At 40.3% G+C, this 15,066-nt stretch overlaps 1 protein-coding gene across 1 annotated transcript in view; it reads left to right on the top strand.

Annotated features, from left to right (window-relative positions):
* The window catches only part of eys (eyes shut homolog), a 250,507-nt gene that overhangs the window by 33,037 nt on the left and 202,404 nt on the right, over positions 1–15,066 (top strand). Inside the window, exons 10-12 of the mRNA XM_016235318.1 lie at positions 1,676–1,839; positions 3,046–3,299; positions 3,990–4,094. Coding sequence (XP_016090804.1) covers positions 1,676–1,839; positions 3,046–3,299; positions 3,990–4,094 — 523 coding nt within the window. The remainder of the gene's footprint in view (positions 1–1,675; positions 1,840–3,045; positions 3,300–3,989; positions 4,095–15,066) is intronic.

Genomic DNA, 15,066 nt, shown 5'->3' with positions numbered 1-15,066 from the left:
CTTTTACAACCTAGACCTGGCTTCTACCCCAGGTTCCCAAGTTCTCTCTTCGTGATGTGCTCATAGGACACACACACAGGCAGGGACTTGGTAGTATGGCGCAGTTGGTATTCTCGTTCCCAAAGCGACTCGACGCAGCTCGAGTTCCTGAAGGGGAACGTCTCTAGGTTACGTATGTAACCATAGTTCCCCGAGGGAACGAGACGCTGCGTCTCTTTGCCATACTCCCTGCATCCCTGCAGGCGCTACTTCATCGAAGCTGGTTTGCGCCCGGCCGGATGTGCCTTTATGCTTTCTGGTGCTGACGTCACCCTGCTCGTGACGTCTCGCTGCTCCATTGGACGGATTTGACACGTGCTTCAGAACGCGGTCACGCAAGGGCGTTCCCAAAGCGACTCGACGCAGCGTCTCGTTCCCTCGGGGAACCATGGTTACATACGTAACCTAGAGACGTTTTACTTCCAGTCAACTAAATTAATTTACATTAGACCAGTGACAATACAGAAAAATACATTTGAGTCAGTATAAACAGTTCTTTAGAGTAACGACAAGTAGGCCTGTCACGATAACAACTTTTTGTTGTGCGATATATTGCCCCAGAAATAATTGCGATAAGCGATATTATTGTCATTTTAAACACCATTTTATGCCACTGAATACATAATCATAATTTAACGGCATAATAACGCAAGAAGGCCTACACACTTCCAAATGACAACAAATTTTTAAGAATATTTAGATCATGGAAATTAAGTATCAAAATATTAGATACCTTAAAAGACCTGAATAAATAATAAATAAACATTTTCTAACAAAAAGTGCAAAGTAACAAGTAGAAAAAAAGAAAAATGCACAAAGAACTTGTATGGAGATTTTTCCATCTACAGATTTTTCCCTGACCTTCTTTTCTCTGTAAATTAAGGGTGCACACTATTGCTGAAAAACACAATCACTACTTAGCAGTCAGATGTCCGTATGCACGAAGGCGCAGATCCCTAAACAAGACCATATCTGCAGATGAAACTTTTTTTGTAGAAGCATTTTTTTAAATTTGAACTAGCACCTCATGACTACACCACGTTATGTACGAGAAGCTGCAAAAGACACCGGCGCAAGTGGAATGTACAAAACATAGTAACATTAATTTTTAAGTAAATATAATGGGCTATATATTGCGTCACAAAAATTATTGAGGTAACATACATATATTGCGCGATAAGTCAATATATTGATTAATGCGACAGGCCTAACGACAAGGCATATTCATATAAGGCATATTTTTCAATGCATGAACTCATTCAAAATGCATACACCACCCTCTTCCATGTTCCACTTGAAAAGAGCAGGTTAAAAATGTTATGCTCTTAGCAAGCTATATTCTTTTGAAGATGTGAAACTGTTTCCATGCTTTGTCACTGAACAATATCATCAATGGCAAATTGCATGTCCCTTTTGAACATGTTTGATCATTTGGATTTGCTTTACTTGTGTTGATAATCACCTTCACCACTAATGTAAATGGCAATTAAAATGCATTACCTTTCCTTCATTATCCAGCATGTTTTATTTAACACCGGGAACAAGTTTTTCTGTTTACAAAAGACCAGAATTACCTTTACACACATATTTAAATGAAGGATTGTTCAGGAATAATGGTTGATTTTCATTTTGACAGCCATGTGCCAATGGAGGACATTGTGTCCTTAACAACATCACCAGTTACAGTTGTGTTTGTGCACCTGGATGGACTGGGCTGACCTGCTTGGTCAACATAAATGAGTGTGTCCAGCACAGGTGTCAGAACAGAGCCATCTGCATGGATGAGGTTGGTGGGTACAGGTGAGTCTGAAAGTTTAGTTTTTTTACTTAACGCAAGGTTTATTTAGAGTACAGCAAATGCTTTGCTTAGAAATTAAGTGTATTCAAATGTGATTCCGTTTTTTTTATTTTCATACAAAGATAATTGTAATCAAGTGAAATGCATTTAAAATGTCATTATAAAGATTAGCATGAACTCAAATGCAAATAAAATAAATACACAAATAAAAAAAAATTCTGTAATTATTTACTCATGTCGGTAATTATTTACCCTCATGTCATTCTATTTCGTATGCATTGTTTCTCTGCTGAACAAAACCTGAACAGATTCATTTTTTCCCATACACCAACAGTTTGTAGTGACCATGGTCTGTCAAGCTCTAAAAAGGACACAAACGGACATCCTAAAAGTAGTCCATATGACTCATGCTCTATGTTTCAAGGCTTCTGATAACTTTGTGTTATGAACAGGGCAAAATGTAGTCATTATTTGGTGATAACCCTCACCTGTGCTGCTGCTCTCAAATAAATATGGCACCTGCTGCTGGTTAAATGTCAATAGAATCTAACATTGATTTTTCCAGTGTCTTGTAACCAAATGTCATTGCAGCAAAGTTCTGCCCTAGGCCATAAATTTGATTTCCAATCTGCAGCGGAGGTAATAATCTCTATAATTATGTTTTAATTTTTTATTTTTTTTTGCCGACAACTTTTATCGTTCTTTTATAGTGCCTTTTTGGAGTTTGACAGCCTGTGGTCACTATGTCTGGGGGGGAAAAATCAGTGTAAAGATCATTTAAAAAAAAAAAACATATTTTGTGTTTCATAGATACAATAGAAGCATAGGGATTTTGGAATAACATGGGGTGTGGGGGATAAGAACATTTTAATTATCCCCTTAATAATAACATGTTGTTGTACTATTGTGTTTTGTTTTGTTTGTTTTTTTCCAAAAAAAGAGTGAGTGGGGTGAATTTGTCCATTTTAAACAGGATGCTTCTCTCAGTATAAAATTTAAATTGATATTCTGTTCAAGTTCAGTTGCAGTTTACTGTCTCATTCTAGAATTAAACCACCCATAGCTGTTAAAACAAATAGCATGTTCCTGTGATAGAAAGCAAAGCAAATTACATAGTCCTCCCCCATGACTCAGCCATTTATTTTCATACCATGTCTGGCTGTTTTGTTTGCGATTCCATTAAGAGATACTGTTTTATGCATTCCAAGTTGCCTTTGCGGTCACGGATATACTGGAGTCCACTGCGAACTTGACATTGACTTCTGCTCTGGGCATCAGTGTTCAGAACACGCCTTCTGTCTGGACCAACAGCACAACTACACCTGTCACTGCATGCTGGGATATGAGGGAACGTTCTGTGAGCTTGAGACAGATGAATGCAAAAGTGCACCATGCACCAACGTTGCCACTTGCATTGATTTGGTGGCAGGTTACCAATGCCTGTGTGCGCCAGGATTTAAGGGTAAGCGAAATGTTTTACTCAGTGGTACTACTGAGGCAGGAAACCATCTCTGGGCTTTTGATGGGCATTGACTTTCAATATCTTACATTGTTGAATTACTCATGATTAAAAAGGAAATGTGTCTAATTAGTCTAATTGTGATCCATTATTTGAAAATATTTAAATTAAAATCTTTATAATTAATTTTGGTTACACTTTATTTTGATAGTCCACTTTAGGCATTCTATTAACTATAAGTAACTTTGTAACTACATGTCAACTACATGTCAACTAATTCTCATTGATTTTCAACTACATGTCTACTAACTCTCAGAGTAGACTGGGTAGGTTTAGGGTTAGAATAAGTTGACAAAGAAAGTGTTAGAAGATATTAAGCAGACAGTCTACTAATACTCTACTAACTGCTAGTTGACATGTAGGTGCAAAGTTACTTACTGTTAATAGAATGTGTAGAAAGTGTTACCTTAATTTTTTATATTTATATGAAGGTTATAAGCAAACTTTCATTTATCCAGGCTTCTTTCTAATATATAATACCTTGTTTTACTTGGAAATATGTTACATTACAGAAAACAAACATGTTTCAAATGGTTATTTATATTGACTTCAAAAAATGATAACAGAGGTCTAACATGATATGATACAGGCATTCTCTTATCTATTTTGCCTGTGTTAATGTCCATCATGCAGGTCGAACATGCTCCAAGAATATGAATGAGTGCTGGTCCAGACCCTGCCTTAATGGGGGCACCTGCATTGATCTGGTCAATGACTACATTTGTATCTGTCCACTTGGTAAGTAAAGTCCAGCACTCTGTTCCAAAACAACAGATGCATCCTGAGCTGAAAGCAGTTGTGCTACACCATGTATGATTTAAAGAACTTGATGTATAGTAAGCATTATGTTGAAAAATGTCATTGTTCTTGGGAAGGAGCCACAGGTCCATATAGGAAATTATTCCCCAGGAACCATTTAGACTTTAGTGAAGCCCTTATCTCCACAGCTCACATGCATCTGTAGATGTGAACCTTCATTGGGTCCCAAGAAACATGTCCTGTGTGACTCATGCTCCCTGTTTTCTAGATAATCTTCCAGCCCAAGGGGAAGAGAATCCATCAGTGTAAATTTTCTAGTGTTTATTAAAACGACCTCCCTTTAATTGTCTTAAACATGATGGTGACAGAAAACAGACCTCCATCTTGTCAGGACAGGTCTCATTAGAGGGCACGATACTTACGGGAGATGGTGTGGTGTTGGAGGCCTTGATCAGGTTAAAACCTTAAAATTAATTTAGATTTCGGAATTTAACGTTCAAGATTGAATCTCAAAATAATAAGTGATGGGAAGCCATTTTCGAAGTCCTATTCTCAGGAAACAGTGCCTGAAAATCTCAGCATTGATTTGAAAATCAAATTGTATTTTCCCACCTTAGGCCTAAATTACCACGGCTGTGACTGCCATATATATAAATGTATTGTATTGTATTATATTATATTATATTATATTATATTATATTATGTTATGTTCACATTTCAGTTTCTTTTAATATTAACTTAATCTGACAAATAATAATTATACAATAAATTATTATAATATGAAATAATATGAGTGTAGAATATGATGTTCATTATCTGTAAATAAATATATATAGAGAGGGGGGGGGGGGGGGGCCGCTTTCACAACGAAAAACACAGCGGCCTAGCGTGAGCGAAAGCCCCCCGGCTTAGCGTGAGCTGAAGCCGGGCAAGAGTGAGCTGAGGCGGCGGGGTCGAGAACGGCGGTCCCGGCGAAGGAGTGGTGAAAACGGTGAAAGCCGATCCGGCGATCCACAGCACTAAGTTGATGTATTTCCTCAGCGACCAGCACGGATCAGCTCCAGGCATGACAAAGCGGATATCGTCCTCTTTTGGAAGACCAAACAAAGTAGTTTCGCTTTCACACAGAGCACACAGCATCTTCAGGACATGGCAACAGCGGCAACAATACTACAGCGAGAATAAAAGTTGCGCCTTCTTTCTTTGCGTGAACATTTGGGTGGCGTTATGCAAATCTTCCCACATAGTGAGGTAGATATGTGGGGGCGTGTTCGAACGAGCCCTTTTAGGTAGGTGTGGCTGACTCTTAACTTTTATAAAGAATATCTCTTTGTATTTGAGACTTTAGTCTTTGCAAATTTACAGATCTTTATGCACCAACAGTGGATCAGTCCATCACAGGAGCTTGTAACACTCCAAAAAGAAAGGAAAAAATGAAATCGCATCATATGACCCCTTTAATATAACACAATTCACTGTAAAATTTTTAGGAGTGCCATAAGAAATAACAATGACTCACAAAACAGTGCAGCACAACACAATTTAGTAAGAACCTTAACATAAACGCAGATTATAAGATGTGTCGTTCTCTCAATCATGCACATTTTTCATCTCATTCCTGTCTACTGGGCCGTTGATGTGCAACAGGTTGGGTGAACTGAGTGGGCTTCCTGGCAAGAATGGAGCTGGTTTTAGTCTCTGCATCCTCCTACAAAGCTGACAAGTATGCCTAGTGCATATCAGGAAATGACGGAAAATAAGTGCAGTCTCAATAATCCCTCGGCAAGTGTTTGAATCATAGCCCTCAGGAAAATAAAAGGATATAAGCTGCCACCATGCTGCGGATACAAATGATTTCTAGACAAGGGAGTATAGTGAGTCATGAGAGTATAGTGATTTGATGACGTTATTTGATGGTAAGGGTTACTCACAATACCAAGAACAACTTCAGATGCACATAATGGCAGATTATATTCAAACTGACATTTTCTAAAAGGACACATGAGGATCCTGTTCATGGTAGTGTGTGATCATACCAAAGCGTCGTTTGCATGATTTTCCGAACCATTACTCTCAGTTTTTCCCCATACATTTGTGAATAGCTGACATTATTATTGTCTTGTTCTTGAATGCACAACATGTAAAACATTGAATAACTGCCTGCTAGCCAGATGTTTTCAGTTTTCTTCTTTCTGTTAAGGCTATTTGTGATTTAATTGTATAAGTTTATAGCTTTATATATGGCAATATTCATGTTCATATAAGTTTTGTGTGTCTCTTCTCTGAGCAGTATGACATTTTATTACTGGCATCCTCTGTGAACTGCAAAGTCAGGTCTTTCGTTTAATTATTTCACATCTATATTCTCTTGGCATGCCAGCTAGCCGCTGAGAGCGAACAAGTTCTCATTACCCTCACGGTTCAGAAGACCAATAAATACAAATACTTGTTCTTATAAACCTTCTGCAGACCTGTATGTGTATGGAGCTGTGCATGTAATTATATTTTAATGGGCTTTGTCATCCAGTGTGGCTTAAAATGTGGGTGTTTCAGAATACTGGCTTGATAAGTGAGTTGCTTGAAGACTACCGGTATATACTGAATTATTTTGCAATCTACATTCCAAGTCACTGAAACATGTGTTCTCTCCTATGTTGTAGTTAAATACCAAGAAAGCTCATCTTAAAGGTACATGGTGAATGTAGCGATTTTTAAAAACACTTAATGTTAGTTTTAATCATATTTTTTTGTGGTTTATTTTGCCAGGGAAAAAAAGTGGGAATTTTTTTTTAGCTTTTAGGGAATAACAGTCTGAGACACTACCATCAATTACACCCATCAATGTATACCCAATTGACCCTTTAACATCAGTCTAGAATGTGTTTTTTTTTTTTTTATATACTTTAATCAAAGAAATATATCAAGGTTTTCACACAAATATTAAGCAGCTCAACTGTTTTCAACATTGATAGAAATGAGAAATGTTTCTTTAGCAGCAAATCAGCATATTAGGATCATTTCTGAAGGATGTGACGCTGAAGACTGGAGTAATAGCTGCAAAAATTCAGCTTTTTTTATATATGTTTTATATATATACAGTGGGTATAGAAATGTGGCTTGTATGGGAGGGTTGCAAGAAAAAAGCCACTCTTCAAGAAAGGCCACATGCAGTCACAACTGAGCATTGCCAAAATGCTTCTTGAAGATTCTGAGGCAGATGAGACTAAAATTGAATTATCTGGCCTCATCACCAAACTATATGTCTGGCGGAAATCCAATACAGCTCACGATCCAAATAACAGCATTCCTACTACTGTACTGCTACTTTACTAAGCACGGAGGAGGTGATATCCTGTTATGGGGCTGTTTCTCTGCTGCAGGGACTGGAGCACTTGTCAGGATAGAAGGAAAAAATGGATGGGGCAAAATATCATTAAATTCTCATTAAATTCTCAAATCTGCTGCTCTCTGCCAGAAAGTTGTCAATGGGAAGAAGGTTTACCTTCCAACATGACAATGACCCAAAGTACACAGCAAAACTGAGCACACTGGTTGAAGAAGAAAAAAAGTGAATGTCCTTGCATGGTCTAGTCAGAGCCCAGACTTAAATTCCACTGAAAATCTGTAGAATGACTTGAAGACTGTAGTCCACAAACGGTCAGCATCAAATGTAACTGAACTTGAGCAGTTCTGCAAAGAAGAGTGGGCAATCATTGCAAAGTCTAGATGTGCAAAGTTAGTAGAGACATCTCCCAACAGACTAAAGGCTGTAATTAAAGCAAAAGTGGTTCAACAAAATAATGACACAAGGAGGTGATCCTTTTTCCATCTCAGTGATTCTGTTTTTTTATTTTATTAAATTTTTTTCTGACGTGTGGGTGTTATATCTTTCACTTGGATGTTATAAGTTGCACTGAGGAAATACAGCTGGATAAAACAAAAACTGTGTCCGTCTTCATTTCACTTCATTTCTATACCCACTGTATAAATATATAAATTGTATATGTTATATATTATATATTTATTTGATATATTTTAACATTCAATTGGAAAACAGTTATTTTAAATTGTTCCAGCTTTATCAAATATATGCTGAGCAGAAGAGACTTATTTCAAAAACATTAAGAAGTCTTACCTACTTCCAACTGTTGAATTGCAGTATATATATATATTTTTTTTAATAAAAAGACAGTTTTAGTACCCTCTCCTGCGTGTCCTTACTCTCAAGTAGCATTGCGAAGTCTACATGAATCATTTTTATTTTTCAATGAAACCTACCAATTCATGCTTAAACTTACCAGCAGTACTTGTGAGAGAGGATATTCCAGGGAAGTGTGATCGATAAACTTGTATATCTGTGTGCACAGCAGCACAGGCACGCATGAAGTGTGGGTTGTTCTTTTTCATTTATTTAGGTTTTTGTATCGAAACACTAATGAGTGAGAACATGGGCACAGTATGGCAGTACATGCATGCCATTCTTTTTATTTGTCCCTTCAGTGGATTTTTAGAGTTTTCCAAATTAATTTTAGTACTCAGGTGGTTGTCACTGCAATATTGAGCTTTCGAAGAGAAGACACTAGTGGAGGTGATTCATTGTGAGATTTGGTTGTACACCTAGTGTTCAGATTATAATTCTAAATGCTGTTCTATTTTAAAGCTCTATTTTGCTGGCTGCAACAGAACAGGTGGTGGGCTGCAAATGACTTATGGGCTGTAGTTTGGACACCCTTGAGGTAGGCTTTTCAAAAAAATACAAAATAAAGGTAGGTATTTTTTGAGTGTGTGGTGGTACTTCGATGCTTTGTGGGAGTGAGAATAGCTCACAGCCCCGGAATGTGTCAGAAATCCCATTTTGAAAAGGCAGCACTGTATGTGTGACATTCCTTCATGCTACATTAACTTCTCTGTGAATTGCATGCACAATTGGTTGTTAAATACCGCTTACGTGGTTTGGCAGAAGTGCTAGCTGTCCAGTAATGACTCTTTTCCAAACATGTGGTAGTTGAAGAGATTGTTAGGTTGATTTATGCATTCACACGCTCAGGATTTATAATGATTTTCAGAACACTGACAGTGGATCTTGTACCTGTGATAGTGCTTGTCTTTTCTGATGTAATCCAACTTCACTTCAGATGAGTCATGAGTTAGGATTCGAGTAAGAGAAACCGAAGAGCACATTTTACCTGGGGTGTTTCTGTCAGACCCTCACGGTGTGTTTAGTCTCTGATTTCCTCCGCTTTGATAACGATTGGATGCATAAGAACATAATAAGATGGCTGTGTTGAAGCTGAATTTAAGATATTGACACTTATTGCCAGGGGAGGTTATTAAGACTGTAATTTGTTTAATTATTGGCACCATGCATCAGTTGGCCTCGTTTCCAGCATGTATTGATCAAATATTAGTTACTGCATGTAGTTGTGTTTTATTTATAACAAAGGTAATCGACATGCTCGTCTATCAGCTGCATGTGGACAGTATATCTACACCAGCAGACAAATGTGCTATAGATCAGCACAACAGTGCTTTCTGTGCAGATTCAGTCTATTAGCATACAAGCCAGCAGGTAGTCTGCCAGAGTAATCGATGGCTTCATAAATCTGAGTCAGAAAGGACGTATTCCACACACAAAACATATAAAAGCCATTAACATCCTCTGGAAATGTGCCGTTTTACAGCTCTGCTAACAAGCTTTAAGAAATCTGTCAAAGTGGTGCCTAAAATGGCAAAAGTGTAATATTTTCCAGTTTGGCATTGCTGTGGAAAAAAGTGAAATGCATCTCCGTATTTCAGGCTTCTGAGGGAAGGTTTGCTCAGGGGATGTGGACCTTGGTGAACTACAGCCGAGCCAGAAACACACTGAAATGTGGGGAAGTAGAGAATAGAAAGAATATCAACTACGTATGTGAGGAAGGTCAGTTTAGATGTTCTGGATAATAACATGTGTAGCGAATCAGCTCATGGGGAAATATGAATAATTAACCATAACTAGTTATAATTAACTATTCATATTTTATTCTATTCTATTCTATTCTACTCTACTCATAGTATTATATTACACTACCATTTGAGAGTTTGCGGTTTGAAAGATTTTTACAGTAAAAAACAGTCATATTTTGAAATATTAATACAATTTAAAATAATCATTTTCTTTTTTAATATTTTAAATGAAATGATTTTCTGTGATGGCACGGCTGAAATTTCAGCAGTCATTACTCCAGTCTTCAGTGTCTCATGATCCTTCAGAAATTGTTGTAATATGCTGATTTGGTACACAAGAAACATTTCTTCTTGTCAGCGTGGAAAACTGTTTTTGCGGATTAATTGTAAAAAAAAAAATCTTTTTTTATTCTTTGAATAGAAAATTCTAAAGGACAGCATTTATTTCAAATAGAAATCTTTCGTAACAATGTAACTTTCACTTTTAATCAATTTAATGCATTCTTGTTAAATAAAAGTTTGTTATATTGAATTATACTGTATTATTCATTGCATATTTGTTGAAAAATCCCTTAAAGATAATTTTAAGCATTCCATTCATTAAAGTAGATGAGTAAAGCATTGAATAGACATTACAAAATGCTGGTTTAGAAGTCAGTATATCGTTTCTTTTTTTCATATCATTGAACATCATTGGCTTTCAGTTGACAGAAAGTCATTTTGCAATAGAGTTTGTCAGTCTGTCTGAGGTAGATTAGGGGCTGTTCACACATGGGGCATTTTTGCATTCTGTCTGCACTTTTTTTATTTCTTTTGTTGGTCTGTGTGCATATGTGAGAGATGGAATTCTTTGGACACACGGTCTAGCTGTTTTTGTACCTGGTACATTTAATTTACATATGCAGTGTGAATAAAGCACAATAGTTGGGTTCCAGATTTCTTTTTCAAAAAAGCACTTTGTGGTAACCCTCGTTCCCTGAAGGAGGGAACGGAGACGTCACGTCGGTGACCGACAAATTGGGATATCGCTTCGATAGACAAATCTACTTCGAGTGTAACTAAACGAGCCAATGCACATTGGCATGCAATTATTGCACCCAGCTGCCGCTGATCACAGCGTGATTATAATAAGGCAGCAGGTGCAATGCATACCAGGTTTTTGCTGAGGAGCCGAGCCGGCGACCCGGCCGCTCAGCAGTGGTACAGCAACCGTGGCGACGGGACGTGACATCTCCGTTCCCTCCTTCAGGGAACAAGGGTTACCATACGTAACCGAGACGTTCCCTTTCAGTCGGTCACTCCGAGTCACGTCGGTGACCGACGAATTGGGATCCCTACCAAAGAGCCATGGTGCTGCCCCTTCCAGTGCCCTGTGCGAGCTGCCTGCGCCCCTATCTGGTGTAGGCCGGAGCTCGGGACAAGTAGTTTCACTCACCACTTTTCAAAGCACTAACTTACTGAGTGAGATTGGATAACACTGGGAAAACGTACCCGCCCCACTTGGAACAGGGACGCTGCAGAAGACCCATTCTTCCCGAAGGAGTTTTCGGAAGCAAATACACATATAGCATCCGTTTAGGTGTATATGGAGAACTGGAGGTGATTGTAACCCTCTTGGAAAGGCAGAAGTCTGCCGGGGGAAACACAGGCTCTATGGCTATACCGTGGACTATACACATACGAGAACCGCTTAGGTCTCAATATAGAACCCCACCTTCCACGGTTCCCATGGATTCATCATGAAGGCCTGGCGCCGGACGTTCCGCCGCGTCCGCTGCTGAGGGTGACGGAGGATCTCAACAGGGTCTACTGTAGGACACTCTGGAGCAGTTTTAGCAAGCCGACACTAACCGGGGCCTCTCGGCGCCACTACCCGTTTGAGGTGAGAACACAGGAGGATACCGTCTCCACACGGAGGCTATAGAATCTAGCTAACATGTTGGGGGTCGCCCAGCCCACAGCCCTACAAATATCTGTCAGCGAGGCACCACGAGCCAGCGCCCAGGAGGATGCAACACTTCTAGTTGAGTTAGCTCGCAACCTGAACGGGCAGGGCACACCCTGTGCCTGATAAGCCAGGATGATGGCATCCACAAACCAGTGGGCCATCCTCTGCTTAGAGACGGCATTCCCCTTCCTCCGGCCTCCGTAACAGACAAAGAGCTAGTCTGAGGTCCTGAAGCTTTGTGTCCGGTCTACTAGCACCTTAATGCTCGGACGGGGCAGAGCAAAGCCAGGGCTGGGTCTGCCTCCTCCAGGGGCAGCGCTTGCAGGTTTACCACTTGGTCTTTGAAGGGTGTAGTGGGAACCTTGGGCACGTAGCCGGACCGGGGCCTCAGGATTACTGGGAGTCAGCCGGCCCAAACTCTAGGCACAAATCGTCGACCAAAAATGCGTGCAGGTCCCCTACCCTCTTGATGGAGGCCAGTGCAAGCAGGAGCAGAGTTTTCAATGAAAGAAACTTTAGCTCAACTGAATGCAAAGGCTCGAATGAGCCCTGCTGTAGTGATTTTAGCACCAGAGTCCAGCTCCACGACGCCACTTTGCTGAAGGCTGCTGCGGATGTGGCGCGGGAGCGGTTATGCCGGTTAGACCAGACGAATGCCTACAGGCCCGGGAAAGAAGTACCGGGTCTGCCCACCAGGAGGAGGCAGACTTAGGACACAATTGCATCGCTACCGCCCGCTCCACCGGGGGGATCGCCGAATACCCCTTCGCTGCACCGCCGTCGAGGGTGGTGAGGGAGGAGGAGCCCGCCGGCCGGTTTCTGGCAGTAAAAGGTGCCGTCCACGACCTGGTGAGCTCGTCATGCACTTCTGGGAAGAAAGGCAACGGGGCGGGGTGCTGAGAAAGCATAGCTGTCATCTCCGGATCCGATTCAGGTTTTGCCACCGTCCCGGAGGGCGGCAGCGTGGCTGAATCTTCATCGGACAGCTCTGGTCGGGGGGAGGTCCACTGGATACCACTGGTACGCTCTTTAAAGAGGGCCCAGCGCGTTCCGTGTGTCACTCCACTGGATCGGAGGAGCAAGAGGAGTGATGGTCCCCAGAGGGCTGGTTCCCTGTGGGGTTTGCCATCACTGTAACCCTCAAACCGCCCTCGCTACTGCTGGAAGTGGTTCTCGTCTGTCCGCCAGAACGAGCCCCAGATCGCGGCAGCGGCAACGGGACTCCGCCCCCTTGCGAGTAGCGGAGCCTGGTTAGCAGCTCCGAGATAGTCATCTTCCCGCAATGAGAACATGACTCATCCACGAAGGCCACCTCAGCGTGCTTGATGCCCAGACACGTGAGGCAGCGATCGTGACCATCACCCGGTGCCATGTAATGACCGCACCCAGAAACGCACGCGTGAAACGGCATCCTTATAAGGACGATCCGTCGTCTTTATAAAGACGCACCCGTGTAGCTCTTTTAGAGCTGGTATGCATTGCACCTGCTGCCTTATTATACTCACGCTGTGATCAGCGGCAGCTGGATGCAATAATTGCATGCCAATGTGCATTGGCTCGTTTAGTTTACACTCGAAGTAGATTGGTCTATCGAAGCGATATCCCAATTCGTCGGTCACGACGTGACTCGTAGTGACCGACTGAAAGGGAACTCATTTTAATGAGAAAAAATTATTAAATGAGGTTGAAAATAGTGGTCATAATTTCTCAAACAAATGTACAGTACAGTATTATGTACAGTATTGCCTTTAATGTGCATGTTTTTATAATAGTTTATATTTTCATTATTTTATTATTGTCGTGCATTTTTATGCATGTGTGGTTGTAATATTTCATAGACTACAGCTGACAACTGCAAAATTTTCTTGAAAATCTAATGAATAACAAACTAAAATAAAATATAGTTTTACTACTACTATTATTATTATTATTACAGATCATTGACAATTTCTTATGTCTTATGTTATAACTAAAACATTAATGGCCTATTTAATTCAATGTGTTGCTTGCCATTTCTTTGTAATTGTTTTTAAAATTAACAAACAATTTCTGAGTGCAACATTTTTTACACCAATTTTTTTTTAACCCAAGCTTAATGAAAAAAATGTGCTGCAAAGTATTGCATTACTTTTTTTTTCTTAAGTGAAATGTCCAGTGATGGCACTAAAAGCATGTTCAGCTCCAAAACAGCTGGATGTGAATCTGACAATGTTTCATTAATTTAGGAGACTCACTCATACATGTAAATGCATTTGTAACTACTGAAACTTTGCCGTGTGAACGTGGTGCCCATGTCGTGATGTCCTCTGTGAAGACGAGACCTTTATTTCCTGATGGAATGTTAAACTCAAACATATTCAGAGGTGTGACCATTGCTGTCCTTGAAAGCAATTATTACAATCCATAAATATGCCGAGTGGCGTTCACAAACGTGTCTCATTGAACTGTCAAATGAATGTCGACACACCCGGACAGAAGAAAGTGAAACGACATTTGAAGTCCTTGTCATTTGAACAGATGCTAAAAGACTTCTGTAATGTGAACGGGAGCTTCGGGTCGCAACCGACATTAAATCGTCTCTGTACTCTTGGTAATGCATCTCTTTCTGTCTTTTTCTCCTTGTGTTTATGAGCAGATTATTATGAGCTGGTGCGAGAATGCGGGTTGAAGGTTAATGTATTTTGGCTGCTTGTGTATGTACAGTATGTTTCTCTGTGCTTGATGAAGCAGGACAGCTCGCTTCCTCGAGACATGTCCAATAAGGACAAACAGCCGTCTGAGAATCGCTGCGAGACCAATGACACCAGAGCGTTTCTTCCCCAAGACGCTTCCTGAATTAGAGAGCTTTGTGTCTGTTTTCTGAGGCAAATCTCCTAGTGGCTGATCCAGGAAAGCCTCCAGAGCAGCTCAGCCTTAATATCACTGAAAAGACCAAAGACTTCATTGAAACCCGCTTTTGTCTTCTGTCCTAAGACAAAATAATATGAGCATCGGAAAGAGAGCTGTGTATTTCTGCAAGCCAACATTAATGCTTTTATCACACCTCATGGGAAAGAAAAG

This window comes from Sinocyclocheilus grahami, unplaced genomic scaffold, assembly GCF_001515645.1.
Source record: "Sinocyclocheilus grahami isolate Dianchi unplaced genomic scaffold, SAMN03320097.WGS_v1.1 scaffold466.1, whole genome shotgun sequence".
Classification (NCBI taxonomy): domain Eukaryota; kingdom Metazoa; phylum Chordata; class Actinopteri; order Cypriniformes; family Cyprinidae; genus Sinocyclocheilus; species Sinocyclocheilus grahami.
The sequence above is the reverse complement of the archived record's forward strand: the minus strand, read 5'-3'. Positions and strand labels throughout refer to the sequence as shown.